The sequence below is a fragment of the Lodderomyces elongisporus genome, chromosome 3, assembly GCF_030384665.1.
Source record: "Lodderomyces elongisporus chromosome 3, complete sequence".
Lineage (NCBI taxonomy): Eukaryota > Fungi > Ascomycota > Pichiomycetes > Serinales > Debaryomycetaceae > Lodderomyces > Lodderomyces elongisporus.
Window position 1 is genome coordinate 799,408 of NC_083675.1, and position 27,500 is coordinate 826,907.

General features: G+C 38.0%; 10 protein-coding genes and 1 non-coding gene across 11 annotated transcripts; 5 read left to right on the forward strand and 6 right to left on the reverse strand. All coding sequences in view use genetic code 12, as the record gives it.

The window, feature by feature from the left end:
* Positions 1–273: 273 nt before the first annotated feature.
* Positions 274–1,731, reverse strand: HXK2 (Hexokinase isoenzyme 2; the record flags this gene model as incomplete). Its single annotated transcript, XM_001525148.1, has 1 exon — positions 274–1,731. The coding sequence occupies one exon, from the start codon at positions 1,729–1,731 to the stop codon at positions 274–276; it is 1,458 nt and encodes a 485-aa protein (XP_001525198.1).
* Positions 1,732–3,050: 1,319 nt separating this feature from the next.
* PVL30_002617 (uncharacterized protein) lies at positions 3,051–3,992 on the reverse strand (the record flags this gene model as incomplete). Its single annotated transcript, XM_001525149.2, has 1 exon — positions 3,051–3,992. One exon carries the CDS (start codon positions 3,990–3,992, stop codon positions 3,051–3,053), a length of 942 nt encoding a protein of 313 aa, XP_001525199.2.
* A 422-nt stretch (positions 3,993–4,414) lies between these two features.
* On the forward strand, positions 4,415–5,413 carry GPI2 (glycosylphosphatidylinositol anchor biosynthesis; the record flags this gene model as incomplete). The annotated part of the gene is made up of 1 exon (XM_001525150.2): positions 4,415–5,413. The coding sequence occupies one exon, from the start codon at positions 4,415–4,417 to the stop codon at positions 5,411–5,413; it is 999 nt and encodes a 332-aa protein (XP_001525200.2).
* Positions 5,414–5,637: 224 nt separating this feature from the next.
* On the reverse strand, positions 5,638–7,014 carry ISC1 (phospholipase C type enzyme; the record flags this gene model as incomplete). Its single annotated transcript, XM_001525151.2, has 1 exon — positions 5,638–7,014. One exon carries the CDS (start codon positions 7,012–7,014, stop codon positions 5,638–5,640), a length of 1,377 nt encoding a protein of 458 aa, XP_001525201.2.
* Positions 7,015–7,482: 468 nt separating this feature from the next.
* On the forward strand, positions 7,483–8,340 carry PVL30_002620 (uncharacterized protein; the record flags this gene model as incomplete). Its single annotated transcript, XM_001525152.1, has 1 exon — positions 7,483–8,340. The coding sequence occupies one exon, from the start codon at positions 7,483–7,485 to the stop codon at positions 8,338–8,340; it is 858 nt and encodes a 285-aa protein (XP_001525202.2).
* A 576-nt stretch (positions 8,341–8,916) lies between these two features.
* On the reverse strand, positions 8,917–13,899 carry PVL30_002621 (uncharacterized protein; the record flags this gene model as incomplete). Its single annotated transcript, XM_001525153.1, has 1 exon — positions 8,917–13,899. The coding sequence occupies one exon, from the start codon at positions 13,897–13,899 to the stop codon at positions 8,917–8,919; it is 4,983 nt and encodes a 1,660-aa protein (XP_001525203.2).
* A 2,429-nt stretch (positions 13,900–16,328) lies between these two features.
* On the forward strand, positions 16,329–18,071 carry ALG6 (Glucosyltransferase-like protein; the record flags this gene model as incomplete). Its single annotated transcript, XM_001525154.2, has 1 exon — positions 16,329–18,071. The coding sequence occupies one exon, from the start codon at positions 16,329–16,331 to the stop codon at positions 18,069–18,071; it is 1,743 nt and encodes a 580-aa protein (XP_001525204.2).
* A 262-nt stretch (positions 18,072–18,333) lies between these two features.
* Positions 18,334–19,659, reverse strand: OYE32 (NADH-dependent flavin oxidoreductase; the record flags this gene model as incomplete). Its single annotated transcript, XM_001525155.1, has 1 exon — positions 18,334–19,659. The coding sequence occupies one exon, from the start codon at positions 19,657–19,659 to the stop codon at positions 18,334–18,336; it is 1,326 nt and encodes a 441-aa protein (XP_001525205.2).
* A 1,159-nt stretch (positions 19,660–20,818) lies between these two features.
* Positions 20,819–20,900, forward strand: PVL30_002624. The gene has a single exon. It is a non-coding gene; the product is annotated as a tRNA-Ser (tRNA).
* A 1,518-nt stretch (positions 20,901–22,418) lies between these two features.
* On the forward strand, positions 22,419–26,690 carry MHP1 (Microtubules assembly and stabilization protein; the record flags this gene model as incomplete). Its single annotated transcript, XM_001525156.2, has 1 exon — positions 22,419–26,690. One exon carries the CDS (start codon positions 22,419–22,421, stop codon positions 26,688–26,690), a length of 4,272 nt encoding a protein of 1,423 aa, XP_001525206.2.
* A 281-nt stretch (positions 26,691–26,971) lies between these two features.
* Positions 26,972–27,400, reverse strand: PVL30_002626 (uncharacterized protein; the record flags this gene model as incomplete). The annotated part of the gene is made up of 1 exon (XM_001525157.1): positions 26,972–27,400. One exon carries the CDS (start codon positions 27,398–27,400, stop codon positions 26,972–26,974), a length of 429 nt encoding a protein of 142 aa, XP_001525207.1.
* Positions 27,401–27,500: the final 100 nt, after the last annotated feature.

Genomic DNA, 27,500 nt, shown 5'->3' on the forward strand with positions numbered 1-27,500 from the left:
CATTTCATTATATATCTAAAAATATTTCTTGCGGTATAAATCTTAGGCGAGATTTGTTCAATTCACTTTTTTTATTTTTTTTTATTTTTTGTCTTTGATTTTTTGCTCAGGTGAGCTCACAAGCTTGAGCAATCTGAAGAGAAGCAAACCAGGACAAAGTAAATACTGAAACTAAATAGAGACTTGAAGTTCCTTAAGGAGGTTTCAACCACTTGAATAAAGTCAATTACTATTTAAATAAAAAGTCTATAGAACATGTATAGTACAACGTAATCAAGCACCCTTAATACCAACGGATTTTCCCTCCTTCAATCTCTTTTCAGTCAATGCAGCAATAATGGCTGCACCAACACCACTTCCATCCTCTGCATCTACAATCAAAATAGGATCTTCCTTCACATCGTCTGACCACTCAAAGATATCTCTCAAACTTTGGGCAGCTCTTTGCTTAAAGTCAGGGTATTTCGAGTAAACTGATCCATCGGCAGCACAGTGGGCAGTCTTGTATCCTCTCTTCTTACAGATAGCAGCAATACCACAAACTGACAATCTGGCGGATCTGTTTCCAATCAACTCTGCAATACGGCGGATAACTTTACGTTCTGGAACAGTCGTCTCGAGACCCAAGACGCTTTGGAAAATCTCTTGCACATCCGAAAGGTTCTCAAATGGATCTTCTTCAATCTTTGCTGGGAATGAAGTGTCAAGAATGTACACTTCGTTCAACTTGGTCAAGTCTTGGTTTTTGAAAATAACTTTTTTGTTCTCAGCCAAGTCGACAAGAACCAATCTCAAAATTTCACCGAGGTAGTAACCAGAATTCATCTTTTCAAATGTTTGCTGTCCTGGTCTTGGTGACTCTTCATCGATCATCACATCGTACTTGTTTCTTGGCAAAATGAACTTCTCGTTATCAAATGATCCATATTCACAGTTGATGGCCATTGGAGAGTCTACTCCAATATCACTTTCAAGCTTGCCCTCCAATTTAGGAATATCGCCAACAACGTCATAGTATGCACCATTAACACCAGTACCAAAAATAAGACCCAATTTTGCTTCAGGGTCAGTGTAGTTTGAAGCAACTAATGTACCCACAGTATCATTGATCACGGCAACAATCTTGACTGGAACTTGAACTTTCTCAATTGCAGATTGCAACATTGGGACCACATCGTGACCCTCAACACCTTCGATGGCCCATCCTTTAGTCCATCTTTGCAAGACACCTTGTGTGATTGTATTTTGACTAGCAGGATAACTGAATGTGAAGCCCAATGGCAATGGTTCTTCAACTCCATTTGGAAACTCTTCTTCAAAAAAAGTCTTTAAACAGTTGGCAATAAAGGACCACAATTCCTCGCTGGTAGCTGTTCTCATATTAGAAGGCAAGGGGAACTTCGATTGAGTAGTGTCGAAATCTCTATTTCCACCAAGTTTCACCAACACAACTCGAAGGTTGGTTCCACCAAGATCAATAGCCAAGTAATCACCAGTCTCCTTACCTGTAGGGAAGTCCATCACCCAACCTGGGATCATGGGAATGTTACCGCCAGCCTTGGAAAGACCCTTGTCCAATTCAGTGATGAAGTGGTCGACAATTTTACGCAAAGTTTCGCCTGAAACAGTGAATTGCTTTTCAAGCTCATTGAGTTCCTCCATAAGTTGTGGTGAGACATCGGTGAAGGAACCTTTTCTATGTTGTGGTGGTTTTGGACCCAAGTGAACCATTGTTATTGATATATTTGTTTAGGTTTGAAGTGTAAGTGTGTGTGTGTGTGTGTACAAGTGTAACTTGAAGCAACTGAAAGTAACGAGGGAAAAAAAAAAGGTAACTGAAAGTTTGTCGATTAAATATAGCAAGCAAGCAAGCAATACTAAAAGAAAGAAAAGGAAACTTCAGAAAAATAAAAGATAAGGACAAAGAAAAATGAAAATAAAGAAGAGAGTATTCAAGACAAGCAATGTAAAGTTGGACGTCTCTGGACTTCTTTATAAATACTCTATCTGGTCTTGATCACAAGTTTTAATTTGAATTTTATTTGAATTTTTTTTCCAAGATCTAAATCAAGGTTAAAGGTCACAAGGAGTCCGAAAATTTTCCAAACTTAAAACAAATAAATAAATGAAAAATTAAAACGCCAAAAAATATATACAAAAAAAAAAAAAAAAAAAGAGAAAAATAAATTAAAGAAGTACAGTAACAATAGTAGTAGTAGTCACTCCGAGCCGCCTCAAAAAAAATAAGATGTTGTTGGTTGTTGACTTTGAAATAGTCCGGATGTCGTGTGCTTTCCCTGCAAGTTGACGTACGGCGGATTAACCTCACCTCCTCTCTGTATTTCTGTAAAATTAAAACTACGTGTATGGTTGGCCGATAATACGCAATTTTTTTGTTAGAAGATGTGAGGATGGGCGGGGGGGGAAAAACAGATGGGAGTTTTTCCGAACTAGTTATTTACTCTTCCCCGCGCGCTTTTGTGATACCTATGCAATTTTTTCCCCCACGGGACTTTCTTGTATTTTAAACCTCCTCCCCCAACAACAAGCAATAACAAGCAATAACAGGCAAAAGGACAACAAATAACGACACAATCATCCAAGCTTTGGTTTCAATACTGGAGTTGTTGTTGGGCGACAATGGGGGAGGGGAATAAACAGGAACAAAGTGGAAAGGAAGAAAATGGAATGCAATACAATACAAGCAAAGCCAAGTGTAAGGATGGAATAAAGAAATGGAAAAGAAAAAATACTTAAACAGAACAGAACAAACTAAAATAAAATAAAAAAATAAAATAAAATAAAAAAAACAAAATAAAATAAAAAAATAAAATAAAAAACAAAACAAAACAAAACAAAACAAAAAACAAAATGAAATGAAATAAAGTAAAGTGATACAATATAAACACTGAATTATGTGTATAAGCCTTGGTCTGGCACTAGATATAGAGCTACTAAAGTGATTATGCAATTATAAACTATAAATAAAAAATAATCGAGAAAAAAAAAATTCGATCAAAAACGAAAATTGACAATATGAATTTGAAAGTCTACCAGATATCCTTTGTTGACTCGTCAAAGGTTTTGATAGCGTCGCCGAGACCCAGAAGATCCTGTTTCACCTGTTGCACATACCCACTAATTTCATCAAAAGTAGCTTTATTATACACACCAAGGTTCTCAAACTTGATTTCATCATTGGCGAAAAACTCATTGATCTTCTCCTCTTGTCGCTTCTTTTTCTTTTTATTGTTTTCTTCCTCAAGCTTTAATTTGGCATTCACTTCATCTGCATTTTCGCTAGCGCAACCTTGGCCCTCTTGGGTTTGCTGTTGATGTTCATCTTCAAGGTCATTACTCTTTCCGTCCAGCAGCGGAGTAGTTTGATTGCTCTCATTTGTCGCACCTCGTGCAAGTGGGACACCAGATGGCTTTTGAAGCGGTGGAGTACCTGGTTGGGAAACAACTGGGGACAAGAGCACGTTTGTATTAAGTTGATACAATTGTTGGTTCTGTGTTTCCTTTGCTTGTAGACTATCAAACTGCGGCAGCGACAATAATTTATACAACTTGTCCTGCAGAATCTTCAATTTCTCCATCTCTTTGGTGAATTTCTCATCAAAAAAAGAGCCCTTTGCTCTTACTTCATCCGCCATACGCTTGACGTCATCAAGCACATCTATCTGAGTCCATAATTTGTCCAGATATGTAACACTAGGCTTGGCGCTAGGGATCTTATCTATTGTTACAGAACTTTGTGCATCCTGTGTAGTACTGCTCAAGTACGCATCAGTGCCACTTGTATTGGTACGTGATAAGCGAAAGCTACTGGTTGAGCCTAGACTCGGTTTTGGTCTCGATTTGGTGTTTGTATTGCCAACAAATTGTGGGGTTAGGTTGGATGATACGAAAGTAGAGTATGAAGGCTGCGACTTTTGTCCTGTTATTTTGTTAGATGCGTTGGAATTAGCTGGGGCTAAGGCGTTGCTCATTGTAAATGCAAAGCACTGTGTATTTGGTGAATGAAGAGGAAAAAATGTGATGATACAAAACAAAAGGAAAAGCAAAGATGTAAAGATTGATGGTAGTAACACTTGATCAGGTTTAATGTTGTCAAGCTTTGTAATGTCTAGTTTTTTGGGATCTACTTGTGAAATATGAGGATGGGGAACGCGCTCTCCTTTTTATTTTTCCATTTTCTTTAATAAAGAAAAAAAAAATGGGTAATTGCAATTGCAAGTACAATTGCATCCAGAGCTGCATCAATAACAGTTCACAAGATCACTAAAACTACATGGATGAACTGCAAAAGCTGCTGGTCCTGCTACTGCTGCTGCTGCTGCTGCTGCTGCTGCTGCTGACGCTGCTCATGCAGATGCAGATGCAGATGCAGATGCCACGGTCCAGGAACACAATGTTCACTAAAGTGGAAACAAAGCTAGACCTAAAGTTAGAATCAAAAGCCGAGTTTGTCCCCACACTGCCTCAAAAGCAACCAACAAGTTCACGTCTGCGGAAAAGCTCACAAGCTTATCGCGAAACCCTCAATATTACAGAGGAAAAGCCACCATGGAGAAAGTTATTGTATCTCAAACAACCATACGCCGATAATTATACTGATACCTCATTTTTATCACAGTTGAAAAGAAACACTACGGTTGCCAAATACTCATACAGACATTTGGTAAATGATTTCATGTTGATAGTTTTCTACATATCATGCATATTGATTGTGATACTAGTATTTGTTGGCATTTATGCTAACAAATGGGATCCTATGAGTCCAACAATGGCCAGCACTATAATTATTCTACCGAGCTTTCTTGCTCTACGACTTTACAACGCTAGTGCTACTCACTCACTGTATATCAGCTTCAATATCAAATCATACCTTCTTATCACATTCATGTTACTCATTGCATCGCCGATTCTCAAATCTTTGACCAAGTCAACATCGTCAGACTCGATATGGGCCATTTCGTCGATGTTGTGCGTTGCAAACACATTGTTTTACGAATATTCAGCAGTCCAAGTATACAAGCCCATCATTTCAACAAATATTTCACTTAGCAATGCCATAGTGTTGGCATCGCGATTGAACACTACAATGGATGTTTTCTTGTTTATTCTATTTGCAATACAAATCAATATATTGCTTCCTTTACTTGATGCTTCTTTGCGAAGTAACATGAAGTTGAGAAATTTCCATTATTTTGTCATGGGTACTACATTTGTAGTGGTAAATGTGTGCATTTGGCAATTGCTCAATTACCAATTTTTGATCTATTGGCTTTCCACCACATTGATCATTTTGCTACTCATGCCCGCATATTTCTTATCTCTACAGCGTTATAAAAATGAGCTACAAGGTCCATGGGATATCGCCAAGCCAAAGCTTAGTAAAAATCAATAAAATCTAAAGCGATTCTATTTTAAACCTAATCTTATTTCTATCTAGTCTAACATAATCTAATTAATTTTCATTGACTTGAATTGAGTTGAATTGAGTTGAATTGAATGGAATTGTTTAGAACTGAATTTAGTCTAGTCCAGTTGAGTTGAATTAAACCTCCACCTCTCTATATTCATAAAAAAAACGAAAAAAATAGAAAAAAAAGTAAATCATCAGTCGATGTTTCAGTCGATGTTTGGTGTATACTCTTCAACGCTAATCAGTAATTTCTTTTTACTTATGCCATTCTTTTGTCCTCTTGTAAGGATACTTTCAATATGTGTATACGCATCTTCAACCTGTAATTGCACTTCTTGTAGCGCGCGCAGCTCCGATCTGACACCAAGAGACCAAATCAATCCATTTAATAGCCCTGTAACTAAAACAAATGTATTAATGAGGAGAAATATAACAGAGATCCAGCCAGAAACTTCAGAAGCAAATACGACCCCCACGTGCATTCCAATAACTATAATGATAGATGTAATGAAATACATCTTTCTCCAATTAGCTTGAAATGGTATGGTGGTTTGTCTATAGTGCTTGATCTCGGCAAGTAGTTCCTTGTATACTTTCTCTCGCTCCAACAAATTATGGTCAATTTGGGGTGATTTATGCTCATCAACAGAGCTCACCAAAAACTCGACGCTATATGCAAAATGGTCCGAGTATGAGCACAGCCATGGTTTTGGTAAAATCCCCGTAAACTTGACCCCAGCCGTTACCGGTACTATATTGTTGGCATCAATAAGAGCATAGTCCAATCTACACGCTTCAGAAAGACGCCTGTTTTTCCTCCACGTATTCAACCGCGAATTGCAAGTGACTCCACCTAAAGCAATTTGATCTTCGGGACTCAATTTCGCCAACTCCGCAGCGTTCATCAAATCATCCTTGTGTAACACATTCCATGAATCTGTCAATCCACCTTCTACGGTAAATATCTTGTACGGCAATGATTCAGGTTTCGAGTTTAAATCACCAACTTGTATTACTGCATATCCTGCTTTTTTCAACATGCGCACCAATTTGGCAAAATCCCAAGCCTGACATGCGCGATGTGTTGAGTAACTGGCATCACCGTGGCCATAAGGTGCATGCATATGACTGTTCAATAAGGCAATAGGTAAACTACCTTCTTTGTGAGGCTGAAAAATAGTCACTGATATACTTTTACCGACATACCAATCGCCTCGGAAAAACGCAGAGGAACGACCATTAATTGGAAACCGATATAAAAAAGTCTCTACAATTGGTTGTTTCGACAAAATCGCCAATCCTGGACCCGTAATAATACCTGATTTGAAGACGCGACGATAAGGATATCGGTTGCGACATACACGATCGAGGTAATCCCAGTCTTCTTCACACCATATTTCTTGTAATGCCACAATATCGTAGTCATCTTCTACCGTTTTGGGGTTGGCTAATTCATCGGCAATTGCCTGAAGTCTATGTTTGCGATGTTTTGATACAAATTTGAGACCCCATGTGTTGAATGTAAGTAATTTAATCAGCTGCTTTCGCGAGGAACAGTCAGTACTTATATCCAGTGTCAACATTGAAACTCTAATTAACTTTACTGAATGAAAGTTGAAAGCAAAAAAGTGAAAAAAAAAAAAGAAAAGAGTGACTAATTCAACGGAATTTAATAACTTCTCTTCTTTTGAAAACAAAAAAATCTTGTTATTAGTAGTGGTGTTATTGCTGTTGTTGCTTTTTCTGCTTTGTTGTTTGTTTTCGATGGTGGGAGCAAACGACTTTTTGAAATTGAAATCGTGAGATCTGCCCTTAGATCCGCGTACAGGGTTTTGTTTTCTTTTTTTCATTTTGGTCTGTTTTTTCTTTTCTTTTTTTTTTTTTTTTAATTTCTTTTCTTCTTTGTGTAACCGGTTTTGTTAGACTTTAGATGTAAACAAAACATTAACCAACTAGTGATTCATTTTATCAAGATCAAGGAATTGACTCTACACCCTTCGTTCTACCACAACTATATACACATCAATACTCAGAAACTAGTTAATATAAAGATGGATAACTTGACTAAATCACACGAAAGGTTGCAAGACCAGTTTGCGACATTTGAAGGTCTTAAGCTCGAGATGAATGATTTCTTAATCGAAATGGACCAAAAGTTGACAACAAAACAACAGCTTGTTTCTCAAGCAGACCGCTCGCATAATCACACAGTCGCCGAACTAACAAAAGTAGACAAGAATTTACTGTCTCAGTTGCAGCACTTGAAACAAAAAGAACAAAACACTAGAGATCGACTAGACCGTGAGCTTTCACATCTCGAGACTTTAAAACACAAAATTGAAGATCTTGCCTCTGTAAAGAGCGAGTTGCTCAAGAATAAGGAAAAGTTGGACCAAGACATCTTTAAACTAAGTGATGCGATTGAGCAAAGCAAAGCCGAGTTGCAAATCTCAACTGATTCGCTAAAGAGACAGATGGCTACAAACAGTTTAGAATTGGCAAAGTATGAGTTGTACGCAGGGTTGGTGATAAATGTCTTGTCCGAAAATCAAGTGGAGTTTGGGTTCACCTATGTAGATTTGAAAGATATTGATCGAGAATTTCGTGTGGTGTTGAAAATCGAAGGTGGTACTGGTACGGGTGGTAGTAATGACAACAATGGTGAAACTGAAACTGAAACTGAAACTGAAGCCCAAACTGAAACTGAAACTGGAAACGAAAAGGTGACGAAAAAAGATGATGAAGAAGAAGAAGCTGGTGAGGGATGGAACAAAATAAGTGTGATCCAAACAGAACCCGAGCTTTCGCGAGATTTCCTAAGTCTAGCGCAAGACACACTAAATGAGAATGGCGATTTGGCCAAGTTCTTGAAACTGATAAGAAGCAAATTCCGAGAACTTACCACATGATTCTAATTCCGAGGATGATTATGGGGTATATATATGGAATCAAATATAAAACAAATATAGAATAAAAAAATAAAAAAAATGAGAGAAACAGCTGTGTTTTTGGTAAAGAAAATGGCGGGTGTGTATTAAAAGTCAAAAAGGGTAGAGGGGTTTAGACCAAAAATCAATTAAGCAACATTCGGATTGGGGAAGAACAAAAAAAAAATAAAAAAAGAGGGCAATTGTAATACTGCCAATGTGTGAAACTTTTGATGGTATTATTACTATAATGTTACCTCCAGACCGATATTGATGTTTTATTAAAAATTTTATGTTATAATACAACTAAGAAAAAATAAGAAAGCAATATACAAAAATGAACAAAAACATTTCAAAAGTCACAGCGGTAATCATTTTCAATCTTTATTTAGCCTCTAACCACCATCCTTCCACACAAACACTTCTTCTTTTTCTTCTACTTTAACTTTTTAAACTTTTCTAAATTTATCAACTTTTTAAACTTTTTCAACTTCTTTTTCTTCTACATCTATTTCATTTCCATTCTACATTTCCTCTTTTCCTTCCCCGCCTGTTATTCTACTTACCATTAACGATTGCACAACTCAACTTCCATCCTCGATCTTCATCATTTTTGTGCAAGATATTGACTTTCCAGAGCTCAAGCAAAATCAATTCCTGTAATGCCGGCACATTTTGTACTTCATAGTCAACTTCGCCAACATCAGTGCTGTCAATCAACGCATGACTTGCAGTATCACTACCATTGTTATAAGGTACTTGTAGTTGCTGTAGATCAGCAATAATCTTGACAATCTTGGAGTACCTCTGGAAATTGATGACTTTGCGACCAAGGAAATTTTGTGCACTTGGTATGTACTTTGGTATACCCTCTGTAGTGGTTGTAATATCTGAAATAAACAAGTTGATATAAGGAACGATTGGAATTGGTGCATTTTGTTTGTTGGACGACGACGCAAGCAAATTACGAATCTTGGATCTATATGTTGTATAGTTCTTTTCCATGCTAAGAATTGAGGCCAAATATTGGTGTAGATCAATGTATTTTTGTGACAAGTTGGCCCAAAGAAAATCAACACGGGTAATCAAGTGGCTTTGCAATGCGGCAATGATCGCCGCAAGACTATTGAAGTTTCGGAGGTATAATGATGAGATGGCGATCTTGAGCCAAACTTTTACTGTATTGACTCGTTCTTTATCGCTGAGATTTGGTTGAAGCACGGATTCCAACACGTAATTTGACAAGCAATTGGTGAAAAGAAGTGATAAACGAACATTGGGTGAGAGTTTCAAATGAGCTCTCTTGTTTGTAAAGTTCTGATTAAGTAATTCCTCTGGTTGAATTGCAGTGAAGATTGTGGATTCAATAATGGTCAATTGTTTAGCAATCTCAAGACCATTAAAGTCGAGTAGATTTGGTCTGTAATTTGACAACACCCAGCTCTGGTCGCATATTATTGCGAAATGAGGCATCAAATTCTGCAAATTCAATGGTTTGTAATGCTCGAGATATTTCGTTGAACACCAACTTGCACCAAGGATTGTTCTATACGTCATAATGATGTTTTCAATAGTCTCCAATTGTTTACTACTGAGTAATAACGTTGAAGCCGATGTTGAAGTTGAAGTAATAGGAACCTCCAATGATTTCATACTAGACGAGACTGAGCTGGATCTCGAGATGTCAAATTGGTCATTCAAAGAAGCAATCTCGTCAGAGTCTGAAATTGATCTCTCCATAATATGACGTTCAACCAACTGCTTCATTGGCTTGCTACGTCTTGTTCTGTTCTCCACCAATGGTTTTGACGATAATTTGGCCCCAATTTCGATTAATTTCAATGCTTCCAATGGTAAGAAATTACTAATTCCTTCGTTGTAAAAGTTGATTAATGTTGTCAACAAGCTATAATCAGTTTCATGATTCCAATAACTTTCCATCCACAACTGAAACATGCGTGCAATCAACCTTCTTCGTTTTCTCAACTTGATCTCATAGTTGATGTCATTAACCTTGACTTTATGTACCTCAAACCTAGTAATCAACTCTTCGATAAAGTCAATTCCGGTAACAAAGTTTCTAAATGTGATGAAAAAAGTAGATATATAAAAGTGCTCAGGTGGAGCATCCTCGTTAGTGAGTGTGTACACCAAGCCTTTGAACGAGCCACCAACAAGTCGACCATGTTGGTCGAGCACTAGCTCCTTTTCCGGATGTGAGGCAGCGACTGTATTAGAAGTAGTTGTTGCAGTAGCTGTTGAGGAGGCGTTAAACTTGGCAGAGGTGCCAGAGACAGCGGAGCCGGACAGAGCTCCATTTGTCAAAGAACCATTACCATTCTCAGTAGTTGTTGTGAATGGTTCAAATTCGGCAGCAGCAACTGTGAATGGCGATTGCTCGAGTTGTTGGAGGAAACTTGAGCCACTCTCAGTGATTCCCAAGTCTCCTGTTTTCCCTGAACGAACCATTGAATACCTATTTGCCTTATAAGGTCTACTAACGGCAGGTGAAGAAAGGGCATCATTTTGTACCCCATTCTGTTTGTTGTTATTACTGCTATTTGTTATAGTGTTTCCTGGCAAGTTCTGGTTATTAATTCCCCCTTTGATACCCTTCATACATCTTTTAACAAAATCCTGTGGTTCAACTCGCATGCGAAAGAAATCGGGGTATGGTCTGTTTGGATTCAACCTGAAGTCTCCGGTCAGACTGAGTAACTTCCGCACAGAATAAATGGTGGTGCTTATTGATTTAATCATCTTTGCTGCGACTTGCAATAATGTAGCTCCTTCCTCAGTATAGAAGTATTCTTTTTGCAGGTTAAAGTGCTGGGCAATATCAACTTCACCTTCATTTATGGTTTTCACCACAAGATTCTTAACCCCAGTTACCAAATCACTCACCAATGAAAGCAATCCATCTAATGATCCATCTAAATCGCTCGGTTTTTCTGAGCTGAGTTCAGATCCACTCTTGGATATAAACAAGAGTTCACGTAAAAGCAAAATGATCTGGTGTGCTAGAGTCTCCAAAATTTCACATCCTACTTGATTATGCTCAATCAAGTCTAAACGACCAATTATGATGCCCAAATAGGAGTATAATATTCCATTGATTTCTGTAATTCTTTGTTTGGCGAGTGGAGGAGATTTGAGCAAGGGGAAATTATTGAGATCGTTATCATTTGTCCTTTGTTGGTGCTCATGGTGTTGTTCTTGCTCTCGATGCTGGTTTTCAATTTCTTGTTGGTGGTGCTCTTTTAAAACTTCTTTGCTTTCAACCGACCAAATTTCAAGAAAGGCAATGGCCTTGCTTGCAACTTGATACACCATCAATGTCAATATCTCAATCTTGTCAAAATTTGAAGTACCTTTGAACTCATTTGCCTTTACCATCAAGTTATACCAATCTGCAAGTAAAGATTTCCTAGCTTTCCTCACGATTTGTCTTTTGGTAACAATCTCGTTGGATCTCGAGAGACAATCTGTTTGTTGGAGAAGTAATCTGACACCATCTCTGATTGAGTTTATGACGCGGATAGAGAATGTGTATTTGCCTCTTCGAGTTGCATGGCTTAATGGGTTGAGCAAGAACTTTGCACATGCATGGAAAAGAGTTTTGAGGTAGCGGCTATTTGGAAGATCTGTTTGCTCCGTATCTGACTCGTCATCATCCTCGTCATCATCCTCGTCATCATCCTTGTCGCCGTTACTGTTGATTTTGCTGTTGCTGTTGCTGTTGATTTTGTTTTTGCTTTTATTGATTTGGCTATTAACATCACCTGACTCTTCTTCGTCAACGTCCTTGTCGGATACAGAGATTGTAAAGTAGTTCATTGGAATCCAACCCCTCTCCAAGGAGTTAACAAGCGTCACTTCACCCCACCCTGATTCATCAATTGAGTGGACAAATGCAAGATCGTGTTTTTTGAATGAAAGACAGATCGATGCATCTGATTCTGACTGAAGTGTTGACGAGTCAAACGAGTGGAGTGCTCGTATAAATAAAGAGGACAAATCTTCATCCTCTAATGAGCTTGGTGTGGGGCTTCTTCTCTTGTCTCTCAAACTCTTTCGTGATGGACTAGTATTGGTATTAAAATTGTCATTATCATTATAGAAAATGTTTAATCCTCCTTGTTGTGCAATATTGTCGTTTGTGCTATTATTGTACGTCTTGAATCTTTCTCCCACTGGTGTTTGCCCTTCAAGCAAATCTTTTCGTACGGGAACTTCATCATCGCTTGCTTGCGTTCCTCGTATATTGTAGCTTGATGGATAACTGTTGCCGTTATTGAACACAAAATTCGACGATGAGTTTGTCGACGCCAAATCAACTTCTTCTCGGCTTTGATAGCTTGATTGTTCGCTATAAGTTGAAGCACGACTACTGCTTAAGGAGCCAAGTTCGGATTGGTGGTCGTGTAGCATTGATGTTTCTGCGCCCTCGTGACTTTTAAATGAATCCTTGGATGGACTAACTTGGCCTAATCCATCAAGCGACCGGGTTTGGCTCTTGCTTCGTGATTGATCTGGTTTTTCGTTAATTTTGCGATAATAAGTGCTGGTTCTCGTTAATCCAAATACTTTACTGTTCTCATCATCCTCATCATCATCATTGGCATTGGCATTGGCATTATAATGTCTCCTGTTCAGGTTCTCTTGTTCTTCAGAGGTAGTCGTAGTGGCAAAACTTGATGGTTGCTCCCTATCTCGTGTTACATTCTGGTGAAAATTATTCATAAACTGGGTTGAGTTTTCCGAGGCATTTGTGTTCTGCAAAGTCATGGAGAGTCTCTTGAATTTTTTGCTTAGTTTTCTTTGGGGTAATAACCTTGTGGGTTCTTCTTCTGCGATTTCTTCTTGTGATGTAGATAAAGAAGCACCTGAATGTTTTTGATGGTTGTTAGTTTGCAATGTATTGTCGACAAATCGGTCTGATGGATTGAAAAGTGGTGTTTTGTCAGGATACCTATCGGCCTCATTTAGTATTGGAGTTTCGTCATTGTCAATTGACCTATTGTCGAGGTTGATGGAGGATAAGCTCAAATGTGTGGGTTCGGCATATTGATTAACATAAGATTGTTGCTGTTGTTGCTGTTGTTGTTGTGGATATAGAGTTCTTAGTGTAGTATTATGGTGGTCATTATACGACGATGTTGAAGATGTTGAGGAAGTTGGTGAGCTTGGTGCATGTGCTGTAATGTAGGTTTGTAGTGTTTGATTAGACACGTCTGTAGTCATTTGCTTGTTGGAAGAAGAAAGGGTTCCTTCTGAATTGCTTCTATAATACAGTTTCGGCATACTATTGTTGGTAACATGGCTGTGTTTTCTATTCAAATCCAATTCGTTATTCTCTTTGGTAAAGTCTTCTTCTTCATCTTCGTCTTCGTCTTCTTCTTGGATGGCTGCTGATGAGCTTGGAATAAACTCCAGCTGTATTGGGGAATATACGCTTGATGAGGTACTCGCATGTTTCGTGTATGATATCGATGTTGTAGAGATATCTCCATTGACGAAATCTGCCTGTTGTTGTAGCATTGTGTTGGCTTTCTCTAATTATAATCTTCCTTTTCTTTTTTGTAGTTACTATTACTAATATTATTATTGTAATTATTGTAATTATTGTTGCTGTTGTTGTTACAATAAAATTAGCTTGTAAATTGTAAGATTTGGTTTTTCAAAGGAGGTTTTCTTCTAAAATTGTCTTTGTCACACGATCAAGCAATTATGGGTGTCAATTTTGAGCTCAACCCCGCCAAATATATATAAATATATATAAATATATAAATATATAAGAAAGGGAAAACGTAGAGAGAAAATCAAAAAAAAAAGTGAAGGAAGATAAATTCTTGATGGTTAATAGGACTCGTGAAGTACGGTACACTGATATGTTACCGCTTTAAGTGGAACTTTTTTCTTTAATTGTGTCAAACGAGTGTTGGTTGATTTACTTTTGCTTCCTTACTTCTCTGTTTCTTTGCTTGTTGGTAGGTGAAACTATCCGTATCACGCAATATAGAATTGGATCGCGAGGCTAGTAGTAGGATTAGTGCTAATTCGGGTAGTGGCAGTGGTATTGGTAGTGACAGTGACAGTGGCAGTGACAGTGGTAAAATCTTGGTGATTATATACAAGTATATATATGCAAGGACAGACAGATATATATACACTTTGATAATGTATGAGGCAATAACTCAAAGACCACTAAAATTGAAAGCTGGCTGCGTTGCCTATTATTATTTATAAAAAATAAGGCAAAGACGGGTAGAAAATGGAGTAACGATATTAGAAATTAGAAACAAAAAGAAAGGAAAGAAAAAAGAAAAGAGTAAAAAGAGGGAGGTTAAACAGCGTTCGATATTAGTGGAATTAAAGGTTATCTGGCTATTTGGGTCCGCTCTGACAAACTTCTCGTGTACTTGGTAGAAAAATAGAAAAAAAAAAAGTTAAAATATAATAATAATTTTTTTTCTTTTCTTTTTCTTTTTCTTTCCTTTTATCGCTCCTTACCTCAATCCTCTAGTGGAATAGAAAAGATGAACAAAAAAAAAAAAAAATAGGAGAAAAGAAGAGAAAAAAGACAGAGGCTTATGAAGTTATTCGTTATGACAATAGTAGTAGTAATAATAATAACAAGTCTTGTCTGAGTAGAGTTAGACCTAGGCAAGTTAGGTAAATAGGAAGGGGGGGAGGAAAAAAGAAAATGAAAGAGTGGTTGGCTTTTTTTATTCTGAATATTTAGTATACTATACAAAAAAAACTGGTCCTGAAATATTTCTTCACCCAATTTATCCCAAAAAGGTAAACTAATTGAAAGTGGGAAAAAAAAATAAAAATAAAAAAAATAAAAATTGATTTCAGGTAGATAGATTCATACACGTACACCTCAATTATTACACATCTGGAGATATAGCCTTTGATTACTTTTGGTACATACAGAAACTCACATACACCTCGTGTTATACAAACCATGCATAACCTGACCAACAAATCAAATAGAAAAAAAAGAAAAGGGAGAGGCGGCAAAAATGAAAGAGTGACAAGTAAAGAATAAGTAAGGCTGTAGCGTTTGGCTACTTACAAACCCTGTCCACATCTTTACATAATCAACAACGACGAAAAAAAAAAAAAATTTCCCATGCATCAGTAATTGTACTTCATAAAACAGTTTTGTTTCTCCAGTGAGTCCATGGTGTAGAGATACTTCAGGTTGAAGAAATCACCACATCCTCTTCCCTTCTCTGTTCTTCTCTTCTCTTCTCACTTCTTTCCATCTCACTTCTTTCCATCTCACTTCTTCCCATCTCATTTCTTTTCTCCAATTTGAATATTCAGTCCTCTTCTTTACTTTCTTCTTCTCTCTTTTGTGGTTTCTTTTTTTTTCCTCAAGTTTAAAGACGCGTCACATGTTCAACATTAAAAATATTGAATCTTTGCACGACTCCCAAATCTATACAAGATGGTAGAGACGCGTTTGTTGATTTGGCAACCATACCATTTTTCCTCTAATCTTCTTTCATCTACCTTTTACCTTTTACCTCTAAACTTCAAGCTTTTAGTTTTTAGCTTTTAGTTTTCAGCATTACACATTCCCTCTAGAATAACAATGGGATCATGAAAACGTATTTAAATCATTTATTCTTTTTCTTCAATCTCGACTAATTCAACAAGGTCAAAGAAATACAATAATAATTAACAAAAAGAGAAAAGTTTTAATTATATGGTATCACGTGCACTATAATGGTCACGTGACCTAATACGTGATAACAAGTATCCTAAATCATAAATTTACTTTTTAATTATTTTTTTTCACTCCTTCTTGTCCCCTCCTGAGCTACCAAAGTGCCAGAACAAGAGGGTGAGCACACTTGCTTGTTGTACCAATTTCTAAAAGTCAAATGACTCTATAACCATCCTCACACACTTACACTCACCGTACAACATTACAATAACAAGCATTCCTTGCAATGACCAAGAGTCTGAAATTGAAGAGGAAAAGTAAGTCAACTACACCCCCACTGGCATCTGTGGCACCTGCGTCTGTGGCACCTGCGTCTGGATCTACACCGAAGTTGCACACTACTGCTAATGCCAACGCAAAAGAAAATACCACTAAAGTAATAAAGACACGTTCTGTATCAACAAAGCGCAAAAAAGAGCACCAACCACAATCGGTACAATCATCCAATTACAAAAGCATCTTTAGCGACTCACCGGTATATGACCTTCTCCACTATTTCGAAAAAGCACCGGACCAATGGGCAGCACGCTACATCCTCATCCTATCATCCCTCTTATTGCGCACTGCCGTGGGACTTGGCGGACACTCTGGCTTTGGAAAACCTCCAATGTATGGTGATTTTGAAGCACAACGACATTGGATGGAAATAACAAACCATCTACCCTTATCACAGTGGTACTTTTTCGATTTGCAATACTGGGGATTGGACTACCCGCCACTCACAGCTTACCACAGCTGGCTCTTGGGCAAAATTGGCAGCTTTATCGACTACACATGGTTCCAATTGAATAGATCTCGAGGCAAAGAGACTCGCAGCTTGATCAACTTTATGAGATTGACTAGCATCGCAAGTGACTTGGCTTTGTACATCCCGGCAGTATTATTATTGGCCAATATCTTGGGTAAGAAATTCCACTTGAGTCGAATGGACCAGATTGTGGTTGCACTAGTAATTATCAACCAACCCAGCTTGGTCCTTATTGATCATGGCCATTTCCAATACAACTCAGTAATGCTTGGACTATTCTTGTTTTCAGTAATTGACTTGGTTAGAGGAAACTTGGTCTTGGCAAGCATTTGGTTCATTAGTTGCATCAACTTCAAACAGATGGGCTTATATTACTCGGTGTTTATCTTTTTCTACATCTTGAGTCAATTGCAAAACCTTGTTGAGCTTATTGCCGTAGGTGCCACAGTCGTGGTGACTCAAATCATTTTAGTGTTGCCATTCATCATGACTGAGCACCCCTTAAACTCATTACAGCAAATTCTTATTAGAGTTTTCCCATTCAATCGTGGACTATTTGAGGATAAAGTTGCAAACTTTTGGTGCACAACAAATGTCATTATCAAGTATCGAGAGTTTCTCGACTCGTCGCAATTATCGAAATTGGCACTTGCAGCTACCTTGGTGTCTATTTTGCCAATAAATGTCTACATTTTTTACAGATTGCGGAAATTGCAAAAAAGACTCGAGAGCGACAAAGATGTTGTCAATCACAAGGCACAATACCTCATTTATGGATTTGCTTATAACGCACTATCATTTTACTTATTTTCCTACCAAGTGCATGAGAAATCTATTCTTGTGCCATTATGTCCCATCTTGCTTTTATTGTACATCAATCCGGGAGATATAGCGATAATTCAGTGGGTGCAAAACGTTGCTGTATTTAGTATGTACCCACTTTTGTACAAAGACGATTTGGTGTTGCAATATTTTGTCATTGTTTTGCTAATGAACTGGTTACTTGGATGGAAAAACTTGGTGTACCCAACGAAACTTTGTTTAAACAATCTCGTTATTGGTGTTGTTTATTTGGCAATGATTGTGTACCATATCGTAGACGCAGTGGTGCTGACACCTGCAAGGTACCCTGATTTATGGGTTATCTTAAACACGGGCATTTCGTTTGTGGCATTTGGTTACTTTTGGCTCTGGCTTATTTATAGAATATGCAAAGTTTGACAACTGAAATGACTGGACAATAGTTGTGTAATTTTTAAGTAAGTTTCAAAAAAAAAAATTTGTACGCTGTCAATTCTTTTTTCATTTGCTACTTTCTTTTCCTATTTTCAAATTTGTTTTTCCTATTAAATCTATTAAAGACTTAAGTTTACTTTGCTGTTTGTATTTGTATACCTAGGCAAGCCCTATTCTATTTGTCGATCTATCTATAGTGTTTTAAAGTACATTTGGATTTTTCAATCTTCAATTTAGTGTAATGTTTTTAGTTTTGCTGTTCCTTTTCCTTTGCCAATTCCCTTTCTGATCTTTCAATCAAGTCAGTGATTTGTTTCCTGTTTGGCCAAAAACCCCAGCTGTACTGCAATGATTGGGCAACCCTAACATTCAATTTGTCGGCAAATTGCCAGACCAAACCTGGCTCTCTCAAGAAACCTCTTCCAACCAACGCCAAGTCAAAGACTCCGTCTTCGATATACTTGTTGTCAATCTCTGGTTTGTCTTCCAATTGTCCAACACAAGCAACAACAATTTTGTCACCAACATGTTTTTTAAGCTCTCTTGCAAATGGGACATGCATTGGTTCTCTTTGTGATTTGGAGAGTTCAGCCCTTGATTTTTGACGGTAATCGTTACCACCGGAGGAGACATCGATTAAGCTTATACCCTTTTCAATAAGGATATCAGCGAGCTTTTTGGAGTCTTCAATGTCCCATCCCTCTGGGTCAACACTGTTCTCAACAGCTGAAAAACGAACAAATAATGGAATACGTGAGGTGTCAATTTGTGATTTGATAGCGTCGATAATTTCGGAAAGGAATCTGACTCTGTTCTCAAATGATCCACCATACTCATCTGTTCTCTTGTTTGAGACTGGTGATAAGAATTCAGTGATGAGGTAACCGTGGGCACCGTGGATTTCCAATGCGTCGAAGCCAGAGATCTCAACGGCTCTTTTGGCGGCGCTGCCAAAATCAGCAATGATTCTGTGGATGTCTTTAGTGCTAAGTTCTCTTGGGGTTACAAGGTTACCATAAGGTCTGTATGGGATTGCCGATGGTGCAACAATATCTTTTGGTGGCAAACCGCCTACGGATTCATCGGCGTATTGTTCAAGGTGCAAAAATATTGGTTGACCATTGGCCTTTCTGCCACCATGGCCTAATTGCACGGCAATCTTTTGACCTTGCGAGTGTGCATAGTCAACGATTGGCTTCAAGCTTTCAGCGTGCAGGTCTGTCCAGATACCCAAGTCGTGTGGGGACAAGACACCTTCTCTTGAGACGGCGGTTGCTTCGACAATGGTGATACCTGGTCCACGGGTGACCATGGCTCCGTAGTGGATTTCGTGGAATCTGGTGGCGTGGAAGTTGTCGGCAGAGTATTGACACATTGGTGAAACACCAATACGGTTTTGGATGGTCATTGGTCCAATCTTCAATGGGGTAAAGATTGCTGGAGCTGGAGCATTAGGGTCATCGTTTGACTCGATAAAAGTACCTGCTGGGATTGGTTGTTGTGGGGTGTAGTAAGGAACTTCTGGAGCACCTGGGGTGGAATCGTATGGAGTAACTTCTTTGGCAATTGTCATTTTCGCTATTCTTTGCTTTGATTGAAGCTATTTGAATTGGAATGAAGAAGAAGAAGAAGAAGAGTTTTGGATTTTGATCCAATATTTATACTCTAGAGTGAAAGCCAGTTGCAAACTTGTTGCACTTTGTTTTAAAAAAAAAATTCCTTTTCCCATAAATGGTTGTAAAATTGCATATGATTACTAATCCATACAACTTCGGGATACACAAAAGAGATGAAAATGGGAAAGGTGCGAGGCATCCGATGGGTTGCTGTTTGCAAAAAAACAAAAACCCACCTTTGGCTGCGAAATACTGAACAAGAAAAAGAGGAAGAAGAAGAAACCCAAAGATTCAAAAAGTAAAGTAAAGTGAACAAAAAAACAAAAAAACAAAAAAGAAAAATCTCGCAAGCATAATACCCACAGCCCCACACTTCACTTGCTATATTCCTATGTTTAGCCGTTAGTTTAAAGAGGGTTGGTTAGGAAGAAGGAAAAGAAGAGTGTGAAGAATTATAAACACGGCGAAAGCTAAACTTAATTTTGGCTTTTCCGTATTGGAACTAATGGAGTTATCAACGTCTACAATTAATAGAACTAATAGGGCAATTGTTTCCCATTGTTAAAAGATTTCCCTCTTTCTCGTGGATGGCGTGCTTTGACAACATAATAATGTTTAAGAGGAAGGGGACGCTTCAACTATTGGGGTTGTTGTTGTTCTTGAAACAGAAGTAAACAAGTAAAAATTTACAGCCGACTCTACTGATGCTGACAAATAAGGTAGTGTATTGTGTACCAAAAATTGAGAAAAAAAAAAAGAGGTTTGATTGATAAATATATACCCTTTTTTTTCTTCTTTTTTAACTTTATTTTGGGTTGTTTTTGTCTGAAACTTTTTCATTTTGCAAAAACTTGATATTGGCATTTGTAGGACACTTTGGTCTTGGTATACCTAGTATACGAACATATCGATAATCATACTATGTTGTGTTTCTACTCTGTTTGATTTACTTCAATATTGCTCTTCTGGTCATATATAATAAAAAAAAAATAAAATTAAAGAAAACGGTTGTTATTAAGTGGTATTAGAGATAGATATAAATATAGTAACTAGAGAAAAAAAATGTATATACTTACTGGTTTAGTAAAAGTGTATGTTATAAAGTTCCAACAAACTGGCAACTTGTCCGAGTGGTTAAGGAGAAAGATTAGAAATCTTTTGGGCTTTGCCCGCGCAGGTTCGAGTCCTGCAGTTGTCGTTATAAATTTATTTTTTTCAATGGCACTAATTTTTTTTTGTTCTTCTTTTTTTACTGGGGTACACACACTTGGTTAGCATATTAGTCCATTATCCTATCGAAAGAAAAAACTTTACAATCTTACTTAACAAAATGACTAACTTGTGAATTTGGTATACGTGATATTGTAATGTTAAGAGAGGCAAATTACAATGCTTATGTTTTTTTTTGTGTGGCTATAAGTAAAGATATATATATATATATATATATATGTGTGTACAAGTATGTGTAGATACACGGTTGATATAACCGTCTAGTGATAATCAGATTACTTTTCTTTTTTTTTTCCTTTTTTCTTTTAAAAAAAATAAAATGGGCAAAAAAAACTACTGTAAGAATCATACCACTATTATTTTGATATTCCTTGTTGTTTTTACAATAAGCGGCTATATCGTTTCTCTTTCACCCCTTTTTCACCTTCATCATCATCATCATCTTTTCTTTTTCTTCAATTTCTATTTCCAGTACCCTAATATTGATGAAATGTCGCCGAATGGCTTTCTTTTTTTCCATAACTGACTATTTTCCTTAGATCTTAAACTAAACTAAAAATGGTGAATGAAAAATGCAATACAAAATGCATTTGTATGTATGTATGTATCAAAACACTCACGTGATCTACTATTTTATATACTCTATTATTCTTTCCACTTTAGTTGTATTAATGGTAATTTCTTTTTCTTCTTTATATACTTTTCAATAATTTTCATTGAAATTTCTGTTTCTTTTCTTGTTACCTTTTCTTTTTTTTTTGGAACTGGTAAGAGGTGATGGGGCGGAAGAAAATTAAGATCAGGTAGTTTGGAGGAAGAGGAGGTGGTGGTGATGATATGAAAGAGGCTAGTCCAGAGAGGCAGATTCCTCCACTCTTGTGTTGGATGACCTTCTGTATATTTGTCTCTATGTCTCTTTAAAAGTATTTTGCTTTGTTATCTAGAAAAGTAATTGGTTTTGTGTAACTATTTCCCGAAAAGGGTTGTGTGTGTGTGTGTGTCTAATTTTTTCTTTTGTTTTGCACTGTGTGGAGACTAAAGAGACTGGAGACTAAAAGAGTGAGGAGGACTGTGAGGAGGACTAAGAGTGAGGAGGACTGAGCGATAAAGAGTGAGAAATCGAGGGATAACCAACATTTGTAATTTCTCTGCTGATTAGAAACATACCACCAATTGCAATACAATCACACACAAACAAACAAAATAAGCAAACAAAATAAGCAAACACTAGTACCACCTTCCAAACACAGTCACAATCATTTCCCCTACCCTTCTTTATCTTCTTCCCCCCCTTTTTTTTTTTCTTTTTGTTCCTTCACAATATCCACATCTGTTCTTTAGCTAATTGCTTTACAGGGCCAGTCAACTTTATTTTTCTTTCTCTCCTTACCGACTACTTTAGCTTCTGACCCACATTGCAACACTTTCAACCACCGCGACATCAGAAACTACTACTATCATTACAGCAGGAAGTGCCACCTCTACAATGACTATGGATACAAGACAGACTGTAATAGATGGGAGAACCCCAGATGCTGCAAAAGCGAATACCGCTTCAAACACATCAACTACACAAACCAACAAGCCTAAACAGTCAAATGCTTTAGACAAGATGAGAGACGCACTCGAGGAAGAAACAAACATATACACTCGAGGCGTCAAAAATGCAGACGTCGATTGGTTTATGAGAGACTCCAATATGGACCCCAACATAGCACTACCGACTCACCGCAATAATGATAATGATAACAACACCACCACCACCACCACCACCAACAACAACAACAATAACAATTCAGCTCTTGATTCATCTTTATCAAGTAATGGACATCCCCAATCCCCATCAAGAACCCACTCCTCTACTCCCTCACACCTCAACACCAGCATTTCAAATTCCAATGCGTCCAATGCCACCAAGACCAAGCCTTCAATATCTCCCATACAAGAAGAGACTATTGGTGCATCATCGCCGCCTCGTCAACGAACCCCAAGCTGTACAGACTCTGTAAAACTGAGAAGGAGAAGTACTGGTGGGGGCGGTATAGGACTCTTTTCAAAACTCAAGAGTAAATTTCACAAGGATTCCAATGAAGGCATACCCACAACAAATAGTGCATCAAGAGTTCACATCCAAAACAGTAACAACAACAACAGTAACAACAACAACAACAACAACATAAATTCATCAGGCTTATTCAAGGCAAATTACGACATGGCTAATCCGAGTAACGAGTCTAGTACAACTTTAGCATCTTCATCTTCATCCTCATCTTCAGCTACAGCAGCAGCAGCTGCAACAACAGCCACAGCAAATTTAGCACAAAATCAAGGACCAGGTCACTTACACAGATCAGTTACAAATCCAGTATACTCAAGTAACACCAAAGACCCCAGGTTGGAAGAATATATCAAGTTTTACCAGCAAAAAGATATACGCAGAGCATCAATTGCCTCAAGAAGGTCCTCAGTGGCATCTGGAAAATCAGACACCACTGAAACATTACCAAGTGCATTGGCAAACCCATACGAAAATGTTACATATAATCAACATCCAACAACAAAAACAACAACAACAACAACAAATACTACCACTAACACACTGAGCAACAACCACAACCAATCAGAAGCAGCAACACATTCATCAAAAAAACCAGGTTTCTTTAAAAAATTCAGCTCTTCAACAACCTCAACACAAGATGCAAACTCAACATTGCAACTGCAAACAATACTGCCTCTGCCTCTGCTGCCGAAACCTGCACCAGCTATCCCAACTGTTGAAGGAGTAGACTTGAACCCCAGCTTTAAAGGTTTAAAACCGTTGAAAAGAGTTGCATTCCACTCCTCAACTTTCCTTATTGATCCACCACAACAGATCCCATCAAGAAACCCAAGAAAAGGTAATGTCGAAGTACTTCCTGGCGGAGTGGTCCACATCAACCCATTAACCGAGGAAGACAAAATTGCTATTGAGAAATCGCAACTCGGACTCGGTGGTGGTATTGTTGTTGGCGGTAGTGGAGCATTAGGGTACATCAAGAAAGATGCACCACCACCACAATCACAATCTAGTTCTGGAAGTGGCGATGAAGACGAAACGGAAAACATTGAAAGCTCAAACTCCTCCAAATCTAGCGATGAGAATGAGAACGAGAACGAGAACGGGAGCGACAACAAAACTGAACCCGAGGCAGAACCAGCAGTAAGTGCTCGTGCAAAGGGTGTAGCAATCGATAAGCCCATGATCCGCCATCATCCGGTAAACTACACTGCACCGGTGGAAAAGATGGCTCTTGACAAGATGTACTCCCGTTGTTGCCACTTGCGCGAAATTTTACCTATCCCTGCAATCCTAAAGCAAATCCCACCGGGATCATTAGCCCCATTACCAGTACTACAGCTCCGTAATCCAACACCGACAATGATTGAAATCCAGACGTTTGCCGATTTTCTAAGGATTGCACCGATCATTTGTGTTTCATTAGACGGTGTAAGCCTATCAGTGGAGCAGTTTAAAATTATCCTCTCGGCAATGAGTGCGAAAAAGCAATTGGAAAAATTGAGTTTGAGAAATACTCCAATCAGTGAAGAAGGATGGTCCTTACTTTGTTGGTTTTTATCAAGAAACACAGTGCTCAACAAGCTTGATGTGACACAGTGTCCTGCACTATCGGTGAATATCTTGAAAAAGAAAAAGAAAAGAGCTAATAGCGGGACAACTGGTGCAGGAGCTTCAGCAGCAACATCAACATCAACATCAACATCAAAATCAACGGCAACGAAAAAGAAGCCGGAGGAGGAGTTGGTTCGTATGACATGTAATAAAGAGAATAGATCAGACGTTGACTGGTCATTGTTTGTTGCTACTCTTGTTGCACGTGGCGGTATTGATGAGTTGATCTTGACTGGATGTTGCATCACGGATGTCGATGTTTTCCGAAATTTGATGGAATTGGCTGTGCTGAAAAGAACAACGAGGTTGGGTCTCGCATTCAATAACCTCTCACCAAAACATTTGAAAATAGTTGTGGATACCTGGCTATTCAGAGACTTTGCACGTGGTTTGGATCTCGGCTATAATGACTTCTCCAACGTGCACATGCTCAAGATCTTTCTCGATTTTATTGAACAAAAAGATTTTGAGCAAAAAATCCTTTCAAAAGCCACACTTTCGTTTTTAAGTTTAAACTCAACAAACTCGGTCTTCAATGATACATTCAAAGAAGTGTTTGAAAAAGTATTGCTTAGATTACCAAATTTGAAGTACCTTGATTTTTCAAATAATCAAAGGTTATTCAACACCTTTAACAAAGTCGATAGAGCAACCAATCATGAACTGATCACATCATATTCCGACGCCATAACACATGGCTCCGACGAAAATCAAACAGTGCAATATTTCACCTCGAAACTACCATTATTCCCAAAATTGATTCGATTGCACTTGGAAAATGAGAATTTTAGCCAACAGTCAATTCAGCAAATCGCCAAGGTGATTCCTTTTTGTAAAAACTTGGGCTATTTCTCACTCCTTGGAAATCATGTTGACCTCACATCTGCCTCGACATTGGTTAATGCCGTAAAGAACTCGAAAACCATCATTAATCTTGAATGCAACACTGATAGCTTCCCCGAACTTTTTAAAGAAAGGATTGGGTTGTATACAATGAGGAACATGGAGAGGCTCTTGTATGCATCACAGCCAGAGTTGAAGAGCAAGACAGACGGTTCCACCCCTCCTCGAACTCCGGCATCTCCTTCTTTAACATCACCACCAACATCCTCGTCCGGCGCAAACTTGAAAGAAATGACAGAGACAAAGTCTTTGACTGAGCAATTGAATGATATATTGTTATTGAAGGCAAGGCAAAAATTAGATTTGCAATCACCAGAGGTGCAACAATTTTTAAGTAAAGCACAAGCCATTAGAGGTGAGTTAAAAGAGTCGATCAATGGATTGCTTAGCTTGCAATTAAAAAACGAGTTAGATGTGGATGGAAAAGAGACGTTGATTAGATTTATCTTTATTGATTCTAGTATTGAAAAAGGTTTACAGTTGATTGACCCAAGTTTGGTTGGAAACAAGTCGATGGAGGCAAACATGTACTTGGTGAAAAATGGCGAAGGTCAGGTTAAAACCAGATCTAATGACTTTGAGTCTGGTGCATCCCGAGACAAGTATGTATCCAATACAGGAGATGGGGACGCTGATACAACTAGTTATGGTCAATTGAGTCCCCCAAGTGCATCCAATGTGCCAATAAGCAAGAGTCCGCTTGCATCCAAATCGAATTCAAGAACCAACTTGGCTGCGTTAAACAGAGAAGAAGGTTCTGTGCTTAAATTGTCTAAATTAAAAGACTACCATAGACCAAGCACTGAAACTGAAGTTCTGGGAGAAGACTTGAGAAAGAAACTCATGAGCATTGAACTTTCAGATTTGGATAAAGTTATAGAGTATTTATCGGATTTGAAAAAGAAAGGAATTTCATTGGAGAAAGCATTTCAACGTCATGTGGGAGAAAATAATGTTTCAACACACGATGAGCGTGATATACTTGATATTGAGGGTATTCGACAAAGGTTGCAGAGTTTGAAAGCAAAAGCTTTGAGCGAGGGACAAACCCCAGAGGCTGGGTCGGTGAAGGATACTAAAACCAAAGAAAATAAAGGTGATGATCCCAACACACATTTATCTGAAGGGGGAAGAACAGATCTTAGCGACACTTATGATCAAGTTTTGAATAGTCTAACAAATTAGAGAAGATAGAAGTATATTTATTTATTTATATATATATATATATAGAGAGAGCACTTAAAGTTGAAAAAATTTGAAAGCTAACATTTTTTGTTGTTTTTGGCATGTCTTGTTTTTGTCCCTCCATTTATTCGTTTCTGAGCTTTCAAAGCTTTTCTTTATGCCTTGTGGGATGTTTTATAAGTTATTTTATAAGTTACTGGGTAAATTCTATTCCTCTCATCTATATTCTAATCTAAATCCTAAAACCTCTTTCATCTGTGCTTACGCTTTTTTTTTTTTCTTCAATAATCGTCGTCGTCAGAATCGACGATATCCCGACTACTTGTCGGAGCATAAGACCTCCTCTGATCTTCTACTTCTTCCTCTTCATCAGAATACACATCCTCCTTTCTGCTTCTCCCTTCTACTTCTTCATCCCCACTCTCTCCACCATATCCTACCTCTCTGCCATTCTTCTCCGCCTCTTCAGCAAGATCCTCACACGCATCAATCCAATCACTGTACACATCCACCGCTTGGCTCAATCCATTTATTGCCGTCTGGAAACTTTGACCACAAATCTTACAGTGCAACTCCCCTAATAAATTCCGCTTGTCCAACGTACATATCACTGATTTCTCGTGATTGCAAAAGAGACATGTAAACTGTGTGTCTAATGTTTGTTTGATCTTTTTGGCCGGCTTTCTTGTCGATGACTTTCTCTTTCCCATTGTTGTGTATTATAATTACTACTAGTGATTGATATACGTGCTTATTTTGTTTGTTGATTGTAAATTGAAGTTATATTATTGATTGATTTTTAATGTTTAT